Here is a 19,710-nt window from a genome sequence, read left to right on the forward strand (position 1 = left end):
TGTGTGTGTGTGTGTGTGTGTGTTGTGTGATGGTTGCAGCGCATGTCTCCTCTGCGGTTCCGCTTCGGAGGTCCAGGAACGGTGAGCTTCTCATGGTTGTCACTTTGAGGTGGGAGAGCAATCATTTCCTTGGACAACAGTCCCATCCTCATCCCTGCTTCCCGCCCGCTCGGATTAGTTCCTCTCGCTGAGAAGATTTGCATCCAAAATATTTTCCTCTTATTTATTTTCTCTCTTATTTTCCTGTTTTCTTTTTCTGTACATCTACCATCGGCGTCTCTCTTTCCTCTGCCCTTCTCTGTTTCCTCCTCCCCAGACGCTGTAGAGCATTTTATTACAATTGTCAGAAAGAGTAGCAATTGTATTGTGGGGTGATTACGACAGGGTGTTTACCCACAGATCACCAGAGCAATTAAAATCTGTAAATAAGGCTACCCATGATGCCTCAGTCCAAACAATGGAGTCCCGTAGGAAGTGTTTGTTTGAAGGAGAACCGTGCAAGAGAGTTTCCCTCTCTCTTTGACTCCTGCTCTCTCTCTCATTAATTAGGAGACGCTCCTTCAACCCGACACGGCTGTGTCGATGGGCAGCTTTGCACAATCGCAGTGACACATATTTCAGACACAAGATGAAGTTGTTTACTTTTGTGTAAGACCTCGCATTACGCCACTGCACTTTGTTTTGCAGCATGGCAAAGATAATGCAGGCCTTCAGTAATTGTGCGAGCTACAGCTGTTATGATGAGGAAATAGAGAGGCCTGCACCAGCCACTGTGCAGGGGGATCAGACACACTTATAGGACTCACACACTTAAACAGAAATGTGACTGATGGAGTTTGAATTTAAGGAATATATTGGTAGGAGATAATGAAATGATGGTGGATAAATCTGCAAAGGGGACTTTGTTAGCCTGTAAGAACTCTACATCACAAATATCCCCAAATCTGTCACCAAATGTATTAAAGATATTTCTGAAAACTCTGATTATGGCTAGTCTTCTGGCCTGCTTTCGTCTTGTCGCTTGGCAGTGTCACATCTGTACCCTGGCATTACCAGAGCACAATACTGCCAGGTAACCAAGACAATGCTGCCAGAGAATGTCATATTCCTTGAATGAACAGCTTAATTAGGGCTTGAGCTAACCATTAGCACAGAGAGCTACTTTAATTCTGGTTTATCTGCTGTTACCTAGTTCACAGCAGTTCACAAAGTGATGCAAGCACCCGAACACCTCAACTACTTTTTGCTGTTTCTTTTTCTTTGTAGAGACAAAAGGGCTCTTTGTAGTTTCGTGGGAAGACATGTGGTACATGTCATGTATTTGGTGTCAGGATGTGCGCGTACCGCTTCCGCAACCACCCCCACCCTGCTTCATAAATTACTCAAGAGTGGAGTTTGAGCAGGTTGGAGCTAAGGAACCAGACAGATAGAAGGAGGGACCGTGGGATAGTTGCAGCTCAATACAGCAGCGCAATGATGCCAGGCTCCTTGGGCCTCACCAGAGGCTATATGCCTTACCAAGATCCTGTTTACAGTCAGCCAAAGAAGCTGCCAGCCACCCATTTCCATATCGCTGCCTGCGGTCCTGTGCAGAAACAAATTCTCTGTGCCGGAGATGCACCATGATGCTGCCTGATCTGTACCCATCTCACTTTGCATCCTGTGTCTTGTGTGTCTCGCTTTTGTTTCCATCTGTTTTACTCCCATCTCATCTTTCCATCACTCCTTATTTGCCGTGTCTCAATATTTCTATTTGTATCTCTCTACTCAGCTTTCTCCCGGACTCCGTCCCTTTGAATTGTATCCTCTCCTTGTCCCTCAAGTTGTACATTAACAAACAAGCAATTACATTGTTGGCAAAATAACCAGGAATCCCATGTTAGTGCTTACAAGGTGACCTCAGCATGTAGGTCAGTATAAAGTTGCATATAAGTTGCTTTGTGTGTTAATATTGTTTTTATTTACTTATTCTTTATTAGTTATTTTCTCACATTCCCCTTTACATCCAATAGTACTCCAATTTACATGAACGGTTTCTTTAACAAGGGGTCACAACACGTGTGAGGTCTCAGATCCCAAAGATTCAACATGACAATATGAAAAACAAAATGGATAGAAACCAAATCAATAGTAATACTGACAACGTAAATAACACAGATATAACAAAAATGTAATTAAATCATAGACGGTTTTATATAAGGTCATCCTACATATGACAAAAATACAGTCCAATATACTTCTGAAAAAGATCCATATACCAGAACATTTCTCATTCCTCATTTTAAAGAAGTCATATTACACTGCAAAAAAAGCTCACAAGCCTGTGGAGGCAGTGCTATGATCTGGGGTTGCTGCAGTTGGTCTGGTCTAGGTTCAGCAACGTGCCCAAAGAATGAGGTCAGCTGACTGCCTGAATATACTGAAGGACCAGGTTATTCAATCAATGGATTTCTTCTTCCCTGATGGCACGGGCATGTTCCAAGAGGACAATGCCAGGATCCATCGGGCTCAAATTGTAAAAGAGTGGTTCAGGGAGCACGAGACATCATTTTCACACATGGACTGGCCCCCACAGAGTCCAGACCTGAACCCCATTGAGAATCTTTGGGATGTGCTGGAGAAAACTTTGCGCAGTGGTCCGAATCTCCCGTCATCGACACAAGATCTTGGTGAAAAATTAATGCAAGACAGAAATAAATGTTGTGACATTGCAGAAGCTCGTGGAAACGATGCCACAGTGAATGCGTGCCGGTAGTGTATTTTGGGGTGTCACACAGTCCAGTTCTTTTTTATGCAACCTTTGTAATCCTTCCATTATTAATCCCAGTTTCCTTCTTAGGGTAAGGGTTACCTCCACCAATGGTGTCCATCTTTCTTTAAAAGTTTCCCTCTGTAATCGTAGCGTATATGTCATTTCTTTCTGTTAGTAATATTTGTAAGAGGTACATCTTCTTCCCACTGTGAATTTGATCTGGTTTCATCCCAAGAACTGCTATATGCAGTCTCTTATTATGTAGTGCTTTTACAGTGGTGAAGATTGATATCCAAAAGTTGTCTTACGATGAGCATCGCCAACATATATGCAAATGCATAGCCATAGTCTCTTCACAACTCCTCCAACAACTACTGGACTTTGTCTGGATTCATCTCTGCCCCAATTTGTGGTGTTCTGAAAAATCTGCTCATCGTCTTCCATTGAAATTCTCTCCACATATTTGCATTAGTGACAGTATGTGCCTGAGCACTGTGTGTTAATATTTAAATAAGTGGAGGCAGGACAGCTTGTACCTGTCCATTGAGAAGGAAGTGTATACAAATTCCTTTGCGCTGGAACTTTGTCTTTTCCTGTGTTCATGTGTGAATACATCTTTATTTCAAATGTTTAGTTTGAATTACTTTTCTTTGCCCTCTATGTGTGCAAATATTTATTTACGTGTTGTTGTTGGAGTGCATGGTGTCTTTTTCCATCTATGTGCATGTGCCATGTCCGTTCTGTTGTGTATTTCTGGTTGTGTCTCTGCACACACATCTCTGCGTGAGCCTGCCATCTTCAGATTTCTCCCCTTGTTCTTGTCTGTCATATGTTTGTGCAGATTTTTTTTTTCTGCTTCAGCCACTTGTGTAGTTGCCATGTTCCTGTGCCTGTACATCAGTGAGCATCTGCTCTTTCAACAAGGTCCCCATGGCCTCAAATGTCAGAGCAAGCAGCTGCCAGACAAGTGCATTGGGCAGCAGGCTTGTGTTCCGCCTCCTCCCATCCCTCTACTTCTTGTTCTGTGATGTTAACTGTGATTGAAAGTAAGGACGCAGTAGCAAGAGGGGGGAGAGATGAGGTGAAGGTTCCCTGCTTTTTAGAGACTTAGATTCCTGCAGTATGGAGGAGGACTGTTGTTTCTCTTGCTCAGGGCCTGATTTTCTCCAGGGCTTTAGGGTCAGGTGGGGGGAAATGCGTTCTGTTGTGCATTAGGTACTGCTTCCTCAGCCCTCTTGTGTGAAAGACCACTACTTTGGGAAGCCATTTGAAGCTTGTCCATATTGTACACCATGTACTAGAATGCACCAGGGGACAGATGGTGTGTGCATTTATCAATATGTGTCTGTGTGCATGCACAGGTTTGAATTGGCTTGCATATGCTTTTGTATACCTTTTACAAGTCTGCATTTGCAGTGTTACATCTTAGGCAATATGGATCCCCTGATGCACTTCATAGTACAGATGGCGCTACAACATGTCACAGGACTCCTGTCTAAGAGAATAAGGGGGCTTGTTTCTCACGTGTGTGTATGACGGAGTAGTCGCAGGATGGGAGCGCTGAGGCAGAAGAGATGGAGGGTGAAGAGACAGGCAGGTACCCCCCAGGAGGGGCCCAGGGGGCAGCGGGCCAGGGGTAGCCCCTCCAGCTCCCCCCCAGCACACTCTGCTCTGCTCTCAGACACTGCTATTGATTTGTCCAGCAGATATGACCACAGGTTAGCTGCTCTGCTAAGTACTGCTCTTTTCACCTCTCCTTTCCCTGCAAACAAAGCCTGGACACATTTGATGTCAGGTGATGTTGTTTCCCTGGAATTACTTTTTTCACCCCACCTCAAGCCTCCCTCCTTGGCAGAAAGCATGCACAAACCATCAGGGGGCACTGTTAGACTCAGTCCTGCCCGATAAACCCAACCCTAACCTTGCATAGTTCTCCATTGTCTTCTCCTGAGGCTGAATCTGTGAGTTCTCAGCTATGGCAGGGCTACAAGCTGTGAGAAAAGGCACTTAAGGTGTCAATCAATCTTCTGCCCTCATCTCAGGATGCCAGAAAGTAGAAATTCTGTGTTAAATCAAGCCTAAAGTGGATTAGTCCAAACAGCAGCGCCTGTACTTTGCCATATGTGATCAACATGTGTAACGAAGTGTAAAGTTTGAACCTGACAGATGTAGATGGAAGCCAAAGCAACTCTTGATCAGCTTAAGACAGTTCATATCATTGCCAACTCTTATGTGATCCGGAGTCAGCCGGCAGTACCTCGATGACAGGGGGGATGAATCGAGTCTTCAAAAGGCCTCATTGGTGACACGTTAACATGTGCCGAATTAGCTGGAAGACTCAGAAATTCTGAGCTGTCACAGGTGGCAGATGAGATAAAGCTATGCTGCTCTGCTTGTTTCATAACATAACCCAACTCATGTTGAAAAGAAAATTGGCACCTGCTTGACACCTATTAAAAAGCAGTTTTGGATATTTGAAAGAGGTATGTTGTAACATGCCTTGTATTATTAATTAAAACAACCTCCTCTTAGTCATCAGCCTTTTATGTGTCGGTCCTCTGAACAGGTGTGACGGTAATACAATGAACAGTGAAAGACAGAACACCGCAAAGGCGTGGGTGTGAAACAACTTCCCACGCGTTGCGATCTAGTACTCTATGTCCTAATATGACATTGAAACAAACTGTATGATTGTTAATAGGCACTTTCTTTGTAGGACAGCTTAATGCCAGCTTGCGTATTGTTTATTTTTCTTTATTTAGTCAGATATCCTTTTTAATGGCTGTCATCCAGACTAGTTATTTGCCAGTTAAACTGATCTTCTCACAGATGAGATATCAACCATAAGACAAAAGACTCTTTTTTTCTGGCTGATGGCTACAGTACTCTCAAGATTTTACTCAGCGGGACATCTCAAAAGATATAAGACTTTTAGATTTTTATTCTTGAAACACTGAATGAAATGAAATGCACTACCCCTTATTTTGCTATTCAACTTTAAAAATAGCCATCTTGGGTTTCACCACAAATTACACTTTCATGTCAAAATGTAACCAAAGTAGGAGTAAAATGGTGTCAACACAGATGGTTTTGCATAAAAACCCATTACAATCTTAACTTTTGTTGATTAAAGGAGAATGTGAGGTATTTTATTGAGTTGGATTAGCCCTCCGTTGAATCCTTTATATACATTTGCCTTTATATATTAATGGTTCATTCCTGGATGACCCAAGTGTTGTGGAGACAACATCAACTGTGCCCAAAGTACAAGTGGATTTACACAATCATCTATGTCATTTGTACATTTGTTAAAAACTAGAAGAATAAAAAGCTAAATAAGAATCTCAGGCCCAAATGATATATTATTATCACCACCAGAAACAATATACATATCTCAGTTAAAGGGTTTGAATATTTAAAAATGGCTTGATAACAAATGTGACCCTTTTTGTTTAATGTCCCACTTTCCAGAGATTGATTTATGTATCTGTGGTAAACCAAGGTGTTGCTGGTTGCATAATTAAATATGGAGGATGCTTTCTGTTCGCACACAAAGACCTCCTGGAACATTTCAACCTCCCGCCCATCGCCGGGCTCTCAGGCACTCATAGCTGATACTGTTTTGCTAGCTACCAACACCACTTACCTGCTACATGAACAGGGAGGACAGGGACTAATTGCATGGACAAATGTTCCCGACTGCAGGGTGTGCAGTTGTCTGGGCCTGGTCCAGGCCCTGTTTATCTCAACCTCTGTTGGCAGTCACACACACACCACACACACTATGCTCTGATTTAACCAGAGGCAAAGTCCCCGCCAACCCCCACTCTCTCTCATCAAAGATTCATAAAGGCAAGGTTCTCAATGATTTTCTGTCTCTTCCCGTATTCACAGCTTGTTGTCCTCACCCTCCCCGTCTCCTGCCAGTCAGACAGCGGAAGTCAGGCGGAATTACGGCCGAAGTGGCCGCTGGCTTCAGTGTGTGTGTGTGTGTGTGTGTGTGTGTATTTTTGGGGTGTGCACTATATGACGTGTTGGTGAATAGAGACACGGGGGTAGGACATGGGCAAGAGGGCAAGGGGACGAATGAGCAGTGACATGTTGATGTTGTACTTAAAATGTTGGGAGCCCCCATGCAGGGACAGCAGTTAGGCCGCGCCCCCTCCTCTCCTCCCCTCATGCTCTCCTTCCGCTGTTCTTTGTCTTCCGCCCCAACCCCTGAGCCCTGTGCATCGTGACAGTTTCCACACTGGATCTAAAACTAGCTCATTCAGAGCCCCAGCCACCAGGCCCAGGGCTCACCATCTGCAGCCCTCCGAGTCCTTCCGTGTGTGTGTGTGTGTGTGTGTGTGTGTGTGTGTGTGTGTGTGTGTGTGTGTGTGTGTGTGTGTGTGTGTGTGTGTGTGTGTGTGTGTGTGTGTGTGTGTGTGTGTGTGTGTGTGTGTGTGTGTGTGTGTGTGTGTGTGTGTGACTATGTAAGTGTGTGTTTACCTCCTTATTTATGTGTGTGTCCGTCCGTTCGCATGCAAGATAACATACATTGGTGTGTGTGTGTCTGTGTGTGTGTGTCTGTGAACCCAAACCACCGTGCCTCAGCCTGTTAGTCTTGCTACTTACCAGGCTTAGCCAGATGAGGGCCACTCAGCCCGGATCTAATTCCTTCGACTCTGGCAGCACTTCACTCCTGGCTCTTTTTGCCTCTCAAGTGTGCATCTGTGACCTTGGCTGACATGGAAGGGGGTTAAACTGTGGACTTGGAGATGTGACCACAGCGATTGAGTTGTAAGCTAGTTTTTGGATCAGCGCTATTGCACAGCCATCTGGGCTTCTATGGGGCTCATAAAGAGGTTATCCCTCTCTTACTCCCCGCAGCTGACCCTGGATCAGCAGTAAAGGCAGAGGCTTCAGTGAGAAGCATCCTCGCTGGGATAGGTAGAGCAGAGCCGGGGTTGTTTGTGCAGGAAAAAATCATTAAGAGAGGAAACTAATGAAGAGAGTTCTCTGGTAGAAGTTCAGTTGTAATCCCTCTGTCTCTGTGATGTCAGGCTCTGCTTGTGGCTTCTGTCTTCTTGTTTTCCTTTGTAGCAGACAAGTTAAGCCTGTGTCACTTTTTTATTTGAAACTTATTTGACTCATTCCTATCAATATGACAACACCACTATACAATACACAAAGGACTCTTAGCCGTAGGTGATGCCGGTATTATGGTTATTGCATTACGTTTTGATGTTGTCACTACAAACAGAAAACTAATAAGTACCAGTTAGACCACAAACAGTTTTTCATTCAACACCCACAACAACTTTCAGTGAGTGATTTGCACACACACCTACACAAACAGACGCACCAACTCATCTACCCTGGCAGGTACATATGTAGTCGTATACACACCCACACACACACACCATTATTGTGCGTTCCATGGCTTGCTGTGTGCACTCTTTGCATCCTGTTTGGTGCAGCGCCTCAGGGCCTGGCCTGGCTGCTCTTCCAAACAAATTGCTGGCTGTTCACAGCGTTTTAAATGCCGAGGCCCTTTAATTACACTATTTACTTAATAGGGTGAAACAAAACTCGTGTTCACGCAGCAGGAGCACCAGGTGATGCAGAAGTTCAAACACCTGGCGGAAAGCACTCCTCTGGCATGGACGCACAGCATACACATGTGTGCTGCCTGAATGCACGTACACACTCACACAGCTACGTTACAAAGGCTATAGGCTTCTCTCATGCTTTGGATGAGTGACTTCACTGCGTCTGTTATTTGTTTACTTATAAGTTACTGTATACCCAGCCTGACATTTTCATAATGAGTTCACCCTGTACTGTAAATAGTATGGGAGTTTTTGTTGTAGACTTATTATAGATGCCAATGTGGGAATGTGAACATCCTCCACTGTTTGCCACTCCTTTGTTTGTCCAATTAAAAGTGAAACAAACAACTGAAATTGCACCAAAAGTCCAATGTCCCACCAAAAGACAAACAAACTGAGTATGAGATTCCACCTGATATATTATTAAGCGTATTATGAAAGGTCAAGAGGTTATCAAAACCTAAGTAATGGATGACCTGTCAAAAGGAACACCCTGGTTCTCCTTCAGTGCATGCTGGGATTGTAATTACAGTTGTTAAATTATAAGAGGTGAGCTCAGAGGCATTTGCTTCATCTTTTGGCATGCACTCAAGCATCCAATACTCATGCGTTTCCAATAACTTTTTTGTTATTTCTTTAGTTTGGTTCATTCAAATACAAGTGACAAAGTGATGAAATGTTCTGCTTGTTTTTTGCCATTTGTTTATTCAAGAATGTCTTGTCCGTGTTGATGGTCATGTTAGAGCCCACGCCTTGACGTCTCCAATTTATTGGCTTTATAATGTATGACTTGTTTGAGTAGGGTGTGTTTACTGTCATCAGTTTGTTGAGCCTATTATGTGATCTAATCATGACAAGTAAGGTTAACAATGAGGGGACATTTTTTTATCCAAACAATTCCCATATTACAAGTTCTTTGTTTCCGTGCTCTGTGGAAAGGGAACAGCACATCCAGTGTGCCTCTCTTTCTTTGTAAAGCAACTTAATAAACATGTTGGGGAAACCCAATATCTGTTGTGCAACCGTTTAAAACTTCTATCTCACAGTTTCACTTTACACAAAGTCTTCTGAACTTAACACCACGTCCCCCGGAGCCTGAAGGATGACTTGAAACCAGGCAATTGAAGTTACAGTACACTATAATTAGCCGGGCCAGTTTGACCCCGCCATTGTCACCTGAAGACAATGCCCACGTCGGATCCACATTACCGGGGTCAGGTATCGTCCAATGACTCGGCTCTATAGCTGTCGAGGCAAGCCTCATCCATCACTAGCTTTATTGCAGATGATGCCCACAAGGCACTGACGCTTGGCCAAGAGGGGGGGGGGGGGAGCTGTGGTTTCCATGAGATGGAGGAAATGGAGGGTTAAAAATGATCGTTTTACAAGAACATGTTTTCACAGCAACGGTGTAACATTGCTCTGGAAAACTAAGAGTTAGTGTTCCCAACGCCACAGTTACCCTCTTCCTGATTCCCCAACAGCAGATTTACAGCCTTCGAACGCCAAGCTGGGAAAAAGTGCAATCACTCGCAGGCTCGTAACCTCTTTACCCTTGCCATCAACTTCTCTTATTGCTCCATTTCTTTTCTCCTGGGCTTTATAAATAAACAGCGTCATCAGGAGAACCTTCAGTGTCTCATTGGAACAAGCTCTAATGAGTTGTGCGTGTATATCTCATAATGTCTCACTATGGTATTTGGCCACGTGTGCTTCATTTGGAGCGATGATGGAGAGGGTTGTTTTGTTGAGCTAGGCCTCCGTCCCCTACTTAGTGTTGGCTTTGGGGTGTCACTGGCGGGGCCCAGAGTAAACGTTTGTTTTTGGGTTTTTTCTCACTTTTCCTTCAAGCCAGCTGCTACTGTTGCGCTAGACTGTAGCCTGGCACAGGTGGCTAGTAGGCCAAAAGCCGCAGCCTCCCTCATTCCTCCCCAATCAGCCCGGGGGATACACAAACACACAAAACTTTCCTTCTCTCTCAAACACACACACACTTACAGACTCAGTTCCACTGCCTTAGGGGGTGATCTGTCTCTCCCCCCCTTGTCGGAAGAGTAAACGGCCAGGAGGGCCCTATCTGTTTGTCCTTTTCCTGCCTCCTTTTTTATTAGAACCTGATTGCATTTGAACAATAGTTGTCTGCTCGTAAATTTTGCGCCTGTGTTGACATTAGGCCACATTCCATCCCATCGCCTGAGGAGGCGAAGGAGCAGGCCGCGGTGTTCGGTAATTTGTTACGCTGTTAAGCACCTAATGGACGTCCACCTGGTTTTTGAGAGCAGTAGCTGTAGTTCAGGGGCTTGCCTCCTTTGCACTTCCAGACTGCCATTGTGTTTTATTGCCTCCAATTATGAAGGCTATTTAGAGGCTACCTAGCTTTGTGTGTGTTTTTCTGTTACATCTGGTTCACCCTGCTCTAGACAGGGCAGCCAGCCAGGCCACATCAAACAGTCAGGGTGTGAAGTATGCTGCCGGGGCTGTGCAGGTACGACGGGTATTCAGTTTCTGCCGTAGACTCCAACTCTAGTACAGTATATGCAAACTCTGGGCCCTTTTAACCGACTGGCTTGATATGCTGAGCCTTATTTGTTTCATGTGGTTTAATGAGCAGCAGTCTGCAGCTGGCAGGACGGACACCTCCCCGGCCCACCCAAAGGTACCCACGCTCCCTGGCAGCATCATTGTTCCCAGCAGCAGTAGAGTCACGGTGGCACCGGGGCACGTGGGGGAGTGTTAAAAACACCACTCAGCACCCCCAACCCCCCCCCCACTCCTATTGCTAATGCATTTTTGTGTGGTTTCCACAACCATTAATTAAAGGGAGAAGGAGTGCATCAGATGTTAGTTTTATTAGCCCAGACTCCTTAGAGAGAATCAAAATGAAAGGAACATATGTCATGCATTTGATGACGCCCCCCCCCCTCGCCTCCCCTTCTCTGTGTTTCTCTCTCCACAATTGCCCACCTCACATACTCACAAAGTGTACAGTCAGCAGCTGTCTGCAGACACAATAGCGTTTGATTGATCCTGAGGAAACGGTTAAGATGCGGCCCGGCCCACGCTCTCTGGCTGGCTGGCTGGCTGGCTGGCTCACACTCCGCTTTACATGTAGCGCTGAATGTGGCAGCGATTGGGATAATGGGAGCAGGGGATGGTGGCTGGGGGATCTGAGGCTCTAGTCAGGCTCTAATGAGGACGGCCCTGAGAGTTCACAGGACCTTTGGAGTCTTGGGTGGTGTGGGTTGAGAGCCAAAAGCCGAACACTTCACAGGTCGGGCCTTGTTCTTAATGTCGGTTATATTGCCCTCCGGATGACATCATTGATATCTTACGCAACCCAGTGGAGAGATAAGTATGTAGATAAATGCCGCTCTCTCTCTCCCATTATATATCTGCATGACATACCAAGACAGATGTGCCCTATCGCCCATATCTTACTCAACATTGCATACATGTAGATACAGAACGTACACGGAAAATGAACTTCTCTCTTTCTTCTCTCTCCGTGCTACGTGATTGCATGCCGTACCTTCAGGGGCAGGCTGATTTATGAGACACATGCCTGTTTTTTCATGACTTGTTTGATTGCATTCTCAGCTATCGGGGCACTTAGGTTGCCAAAACCATAAAAATTCACACCTGCAAAGGTTTGCCGTAGAGTCAGATGAAGCGCAGGCAGAGCATGAGGAAACAGGTGATCCCAGGTATTTTACTTCCCCTTGATCAGAACACCTTAAAATCAACACGGGTGATTGATTGATGTTTAGTTTCATTTAACTTTGAACGGGGTTTATTTTTCTGGTACAGAAATGCATAGGGTATGGCACATATTTTCCAGATGATTCTCAATGGAATTTTGCAATGTTGCTTTTGTCTAATCTTGGTGACTCTTCTCTATCTCTATCTCCATCTTTTCTTTATAACTTTCTATCTGTCTTGATGCATTATAAACACACATATGTGTCACTAGCTTATACTCTTATCAAAGTAATTCTAAATACTCTTAAAGCTTAAAACCAATATTAATATGCAAGGATTATAGTGTAATTCCCAATGTTGTTTTGCATTATATGTTGTAATGCATTATATCGTGATATAAGCTAAGTAAAGTAGTCATATTTTGCTTTAAGAAAAGTAAAATAACTAAATATATTATATGCTAAACATTACACATTACTTTGTTAAATGAATGTTTGATTTATTGGTCAATTTAACACATGATACATAGTTTTGGTTCCTTTTTATTTGCAAAAAACTATATCCAAAATGTCAGTTTTCGCATAAATATAGTAATCTTTCTGGCAAAAGGTTAAGCTTTGGGGTTAAACTTTAGTTTTTAAATACGATGTTATATATTAACATCGTTATATTAAGTTTAGTCGGATCGAGTGGATTATTATTTTTACTGGACTTATATTTGATGAAATGCTAATTGACCCTAACGAAAGACCTTGTTTGTTTAAGGGGATAATGCTAGTATGTTCAAAGATAATTAAAAAGACACATGTTTAGTCTGTCCATCAGTATAGCATGACCCCACCCTCATCCTAAAATGATGTCCTCCTGTGTCGAGCATCCCGAGCTGTCTAGCCACATGTGGCTACAAATGACCTCCTGTAGCATAATGCAATAAGCGCTGTCTCTTATCTGCGTTCTCTGGGTTCTTTTTCACTTGGCCTGACACGATTGTGCATTTATCAGTGTAATTGCAAGAGTTGGAAGCACTGATGTTGTCTATTAGGCGGATTTCCATCCTGTTAAGAGCAGAGGGCCTTTTAATGTATGGCCCTGCTTGAGTGAACTGCTACACAATTACACGGCGGGCAGAGATTGAGTGTGCTGATGATGCTGATGACTGTGATGCCTGCGATGGTGGTGATGGCAGTGATGATATTGGACCACCCTGCACTCTTCTAACAAGCCTTTCAGAGAGAGAGTGAAACAACAAAGTGAAACCGAGGTTAATCATTTTATTTACTCGTTTTTCGCTCCCTCTCTCTTTCCCTCCTCCTCCCTCTTCCTCTCCTTTTCCTTTCTGTAACCGAGTGATGGAGCCCGGGCTGTGGAGCAGGGGCGGCATAAATCGATGGGGAGCGCATTACAGTAAAACGTATTGATTAGGAGACCTGCGAGCAGTGTGTTGGTCGTGGAGATGGTGGAATGATGCAATGCTTAAAGGAATTTATCCTTTGACTTTTACATTAACCTTTTATTGACTGCTTTGCCTGTCCATAATTAACACTCACTTTAGCTAAAGTGGTTAGTTTGAGCGCGAAGGGGGCTCCGGCCCTCACTGCAGCGAGGGGCCGTCGGAGCTCCCGCCCCAGCCGCAGTTCAAGTGCACTGTGCAGCATGGAGGGAGAGGCCTCTGAGGAATAGAGGCGATAGAATCCTAGATACCTTTCACATTAGCATACCATTTGAGCGGGGGCCTGCCAGGCTATAAGGTTTCAGGGCAAATTGAAATGAGTGATTGTGTTGCCAATCTCTCTTGACCGAGCGCCAGATGGGATAGTTAGGCCCATATCTGTCTGGGGTTAATCCATTGGAACAGCCTGGACTCACAAACACTTCTCTCCCCCACCATCAAACCTCTTTGTCTTTGACCTTAACTTTAAGGTGGGCTGTTGTGCCATGGGAAAGTCTTTTGGTGAGCCTTGTTTGTACGCCACTGTGGCTTACACTGAATTTCTAGCAACAGCCCAGAAGAGCTTAAGGCACCTCGCTTGATATTGACTTTTTGTTTGGTTCCATTTTAGCAGTCGAGGGACGCTACTCAGCGAACAGTGGTAAATTGTGTAAAAGTGTGCGCTGAATTACCTACACTATATTATCTTTGATAGTCTCCCAGTCTTGATATCTTTTTATATCTCCCGGTAACCCAGGAGCCTTCGATTTGCAAACTAATGTGCAAGATCCCCTGTCAGATAAATGCGGCAGCTCTGTTAGTCGGGTTTTCACCGTATGTAGCCTTTCAGAGGAGTCAGGGCAGCAGAAAAGAGGCGAGTGTTTTCTCTCATAGCTCTCCGGCATGAATACTTAATCAGACCAAATCAAAGGCCTGGGTTCCCTTGGCCTGTGGTGTCCTCAAGCTGATGTCAGCAGAACCACACAGTGTGGGAGTGTGTGCTGTCTGGGTCAGTTTGCACTCTCTCTCTCTCTCTCTTAGACACTCTGTAGATATGTATGCCAGCCATGTCCTCCTCCTCCTCCTCCTTCTCTGAAGTGGCGCTTCCTTTAATTCGCACCCTAAATAAATGATGAGAACATTTAAACACACGGCTCGTCGCAAAGCCCCAAGGTCGCCTAATCGTATTATTTATGAAGTGATGTGCTACATAATGGTACTTAGTGCATGTTAACAGATGCTATTATCAGGCCCTGATCCAGAGCGCAGAAGATATATTGGAACAGTGGATGTTAATGCTGCTCCTCACCACCATAATGCAAGCAGCTCTTTAAAGGGCTAACCGCACCAAAATGCAGCACTTAGGCCGAGAGCCAGTCGAACATTAAGTGGCTCCGGTGAAAATATATAACCACAAATTGTGGCAGCCCCCGGCTGTCCCCTGACAACTTTAACATCTCCTCAGCTCATCCATAACCGGGACCCTCATACCCTTCCCTTAAGCTCTCCATGTCCTCTTCATCCCCTCCTGTAGTCGCTGGCCACAAGGTGGTGGTGGTCGTGTGTCTGGGGGTTGTTTGAGGTTTTTTTGGGGTGTGGGTAAGGTAAAGGGATATGATAGGACAGACCCTGGCATAATGACTGAGTGGGGAGTATAACTGGCCTTGTGGCTCTAGAAGGAAATGTTAGGCTACCAGTCACAAGCACACACATTACACACACAACACACAAATGCCATCCTCCTCCTCTCCCTCTTGCACCTCCAGGTCAGGGGTCACTCCCATCTGTCAAGAGGCAGAGGGAGGGCAGATTTACAATGACAGCGGAGAGCAACACCAAGTCACCGCAGTAAATATTTACACTGGCCTGACAAAAGATGTGGCGGAGGTCTGTGGGGGTTCCAAATCGTGTAGAAATTACATCCAACCGCAGATTATTTATCATTATGAAAATCAGGCTGCGACATGAAAAGGCTTTATTTCTCACGGCTCTGTCACGATTGCAACAGCAGAGAGTGATGTTCTTGTGAAAGCATCCTGCTGTGTGTTCCTGCATGTGTGTCAGATGAACGGGGCATTAATCATGATACATGATATCACGGTTCCTCATCAGCTTGATACTGTCGCTGCCATTTACTGCTCTTGAAATGCATTCCTGACGCATCACTTTCTCCCACTCTCTCAGCTCCATTTAGCTCACCGGTTTGGACGTTTTGAAGGGAAAAGAAGGAAGTTCAAGTTGCAAAAGATCACAAATGTCCATATTATTAACAATATAAGGGAAAGAAAATTACATGTTGAGCATTTCAATGAAAAATACAATGTATTCCACTCTCCTTTGTACACACACTGGACTGGAGGTCCTTATTGAGCCCAGTGTTATAAGGTGTCATAAAAAGGAGAGGAAACACACAAGCTGACTGCCTCCTGGACATACACACATTTACCACTGTGTGTTTAGGCACTAGCACACACACACACACACACACACACACACACACACACACACACACACACACACACACACACACACACACACACACACGTACACACATCAATGACTTTACAACTTCACATTTCTGGGACTGACCCCTTTAAACCCCTATCAGTGAATACAGAGAGACTAGTAAGACATATTTCTGTTTATCTTCACCTACTACAACCCATTTTTCTGCCAATTACCACTCGTGTATGATCATTAGAGGGAATAGTCAGGATTTTTTATATGTTATAGAAGGCCAAAGTCTGCTAAATATTGTTTTAAAAAATGCTATATATGGATTGGTTCATCTGTTGTTCCGAAATGCTACTAGAACAGAAGTGTAAACACCTTAAAATAGAATAAAAACACTGGTTGAACGTTCAGCGAGTGAAAACTGAAACGTGTGCCCTTCTGATGAGTGTCTCCCAGTTGGTTTTGATGGGAGGGAGGGTTTAATGGGTGCGCTTGTTTCCTGTGTCCTGTCGCCTCAGGTGCCACTCTAGTCTGGCCCAGACGTTACCCCCTGAGGAGGCCCCGGTGGACCGGCCCTTCTGGGGTGTGGATGACCCCAGCATGCCGCTTCCCTTTGATCTGGCTGACATCATCAACAGAGTGGAGTCGCTGCTCTGGAGGTGGGCCCGACATGTTGAAGTGTGGAAATGTGCTTATGAACGCGTTGTGAACATGCATAGCTCATAAAGCATGCATTCGTTCTCAGGTGGCAACTAGTTTATTCTTCACTCACTCTGTTATTATTGTATTGTAAAAATTAACGTTGAAAGTTGGATACGAATGTGACTATTTAAAGACCAATGCATGAGTCAAAGGTGGACTTTTAAAGCTTTGGGAGCTGCATTCAGTCTCTGAAAACTGACAACTTGATGTAGAGAGAGACACACAACACACACAGTTGCCGTCACACACCCTTACATACATTTACACTCCATCAATCTGCTCAACAAGTTGTCTCAGACTTCTGTGGTAGAGGTATAGTAAGTTAATAGTGTTGGTATTTGGCTAGGCCGATACAATGTCTGTCTTTCTCATGTTAAGCAAGGCACGTTTGTTTTTATAGCACTTTTCAACAAGAGGCTATTCAAAGTGCTTTACAAAAAACTTAAAAAGCATTAAGATGTGTTGTTAAATTATAATGCTGGGCCCCTCTAGGCCTGCATTGGGTTAATTCAAACACTTAGCAAGCCTTTGAATGGACAGCATAAAAACCCAAAAAGCTTTAAAAATCCATGCTAATAAATACATTTAAACGTCAAGTTACGACTCCTCATGTCCAGTCGTGATATTCGTAAAAAAGGACAAAAATCTATTTAATAATCGTCTATTTTTTGGTCTTTTCCAACAGGATGTGAGGGATGAATAGATGAAGTAAGAATGTAAAAACACCAGCTTTTTTGGAACGGCCCAAACAACAACAACTGACGGGAGATACCACTGAAGACATCTCTGTTGTGATTCCACCAAGATTAATTTCCTTCTCATGGGTTCATCTACATCCCCCCCACTCCAACCTTCGACTACCATAGTTGACCCCGGCATTTTTAGCCAACCCCGAGCTTATAGATGGCTGAAACGAATCCAGACCACGTCAATAGAACCAGAATAGTGCTTCAGTAGCATGCTAACATGCTAACACAAGCTTAGCGACATCCTCCTAGTATCACGACGGTCTAACAACACATAGGTGAAACCTGCTTTTCAGTGTTAGTAAACATTGCTTAACTATTTATTATTTCAGTGTATTCTCTTACTTAATCTCATGTAACCCAGACCTGCTTTTATCAATCGATCGACTCATTCTCAGCAGTAACCGTACAGTACTTACATATATGCTTTCTACTCGTCACACAGTGTTATAATACAGTATAGGATGGTTTAAAGAACTCACATGGTATATCTTTCTCCACTTGTGTATAGTGTAATCCCTTTTATTGTGTTCGGAAATGGAAAGAGCAGGAAGACACCAAAGAAAGATCATTTAAAGAAAGTTATGAATGTCATCGCGTATAGAAAATGAAGAATGTGATGTGTAGTGTTTACAGTGCGATATATGGAGGCGTGGCAGTGTCTGTGTTTGTGTTTGTATGTGTGCGTTTAGCCGTGTGAATAGTAGCTGGCCTGTGTGTTTGTGAAAGTGCACGCTGACTCTCCCACATGTCTACATGAAGGCGAGTGTGTGTGAATGTGATAGTGTGTGTGAGCCTGTAGGCAGCCTGCCAGTTGTTTGTTCTTGAAGATATGCATATGGAGAAACAGAGACTAGTAACGGGGCCCCCGTGCCTCTGCTCTGATGAAAGGCAGCACTGATAGAATGACCCGGAACACAACCGCCGTTTCTCATAATTACTGCTGTTCAATCGCTTTTAATTACTCTTAAAGTGTGTAGAGCACCACATTCCCCTGTAATGCTGCAGGCCATCCGAGGGAGCGGGAGAAAGATCCGGCACTTCTGACAAAATCCACTTTCAAAACAGCTAAAAAGGGTGGAAAAGGGGCCGACGTCAAAGCAGTGTAGCAGCCCTCCTCGTTTGATTCCCTTCTCTATCTAGTTCATGATGAAGTAGAGACGCTGTTTACTATTAAAAATGCAGAATGCACTCCTTTTTTTTACTTCTGAAGTTGTTTCCAAGATGTTAATGGTTGCCAAACGCTGTTCTTCTTGCTTCTTCTTTTGCAGCGCCTCTTGTTTGTTGTTGTCAGAGAGATTTGTTTGTAGATCGGCAGTAGCGTTGACTTGTTTGAATCACTCTGTGCTCCCCGCGCCACAGCTTGTCTGTCTGAAGCAATAGGAATGGCAGTAAATAATAAAACTGTGTTTTATCCAAACACCTGCGTCCTTCTGTTCTTCTGTGCTTCTGTCTATTGTTTGTTTTTTTGTTCCAGGTGGATAACACACTTATGACAGGTACGAAGGATTATTCATACATATGTGTGTTTTATTGTGGTGTTGATTGGTTTTAGTCATCTGAATACTTCATACTTAGTCGATCCATGCACTGATATGTGTAATTTGTCTTCCTCTGAATAAGATACTCTGAAGTAGCCTCTCCCTAAATTCTGTCTTCCTCAAGATAAAGAGGACAGCCGTGGACAAAGATCCCTTATTCAGTGGTGTAACTCACAGGCAGCACAATTAGCTCAAGTATATCCACAGCAGACCAAGGTCAAACACTGTTTACATGCACAGTAGGCCTATAAATAATTCCTAATATTTGAATGAATTTGCTGTGAGTGCCCGAAGGGTCAGGTTTATTGTATCAGGACAATTTACAGTTCCAGTGTCACACACAGGAATGTGTCCAGAACTGATATCAACATAAATACATCCCTGTTAATTTCCCATGGGGCAAAAAGTGATTAGTTTTCCAAGGAGGTTTAAACAAAAGCAAATACATGTTAGAATAACGTATCTGACTATCACTAGCATGGCGCTACTTTCATTTTAACAACCCGTCACATCTTCGCAGGCTGTAGGGTGGACCTTCCTTCGCTTACTAACAACAGAAACTTAAATCCAATTGAAATTTAGTTTGAATGCAACCTTTTTAAGTCAGTCAACAATGGGATATTAGATGGGTCCCGTTCTGTTTGTGTTTCTGTTGTAATTTTGGCCATTTAGCTGCGTGACACCAGGGCGGAAGTGTTTCCCTGTCACTTGATCCCTTTGGTCCAAACATTGCTACTGAGAGTCATAGTCACCAGTGGATTAATCATCATGGTTTTGGTGAATCCCTGGCTTT

General features: G+C 44.1%; 1 protein-coding gene across 1 annotated transcript in view; it reads left to right on the forward strand.

The window, feature by feature from the left end:
• Nucleotides 1-18,796, forward strand: part of fto (FTO alpha-ketoglutarate dependent dioxygenase) — a 116,547-nt gene extending 97,751 nt beyond the window's left edge. The window contains exons 9-10 of the mRNA XM_063882507.1: nucleotides 16,447-16,587; nucleotides 17,316-18,796. Coding sequence (XP_063738577.1) covers nucleotides 16,447-16,587; nucleotides 17,316-17,322 — 148 coding nt within the window. The 3' untranslated portion in view covers nucleotides 17,323-18,796. The remainder of the gene's footprint in view (nucleotides 1-16,446; nucleotides 16,588-17,315) is intronic.
• The last annotated feature ends 914 nt before the right edge of the window (nucleotides 18,797-19,710 follow it).

Source organism: Eleginops maclovinus, chromosome 4 (genome assembly GCF_036324505.1).
Source record: "Eleginops maclovinus isolate JMC-PN-2008 ecotype Puerto Natales chromosome 4, JC_Emac_rtc_rv5, whole genome shotgun sequence".
NCBI lineage: Eukaryota > Metazoa > Chordata > Actinopteri > Perciformes > Eleginopidae > Eleginops > Eleginops maclovinus.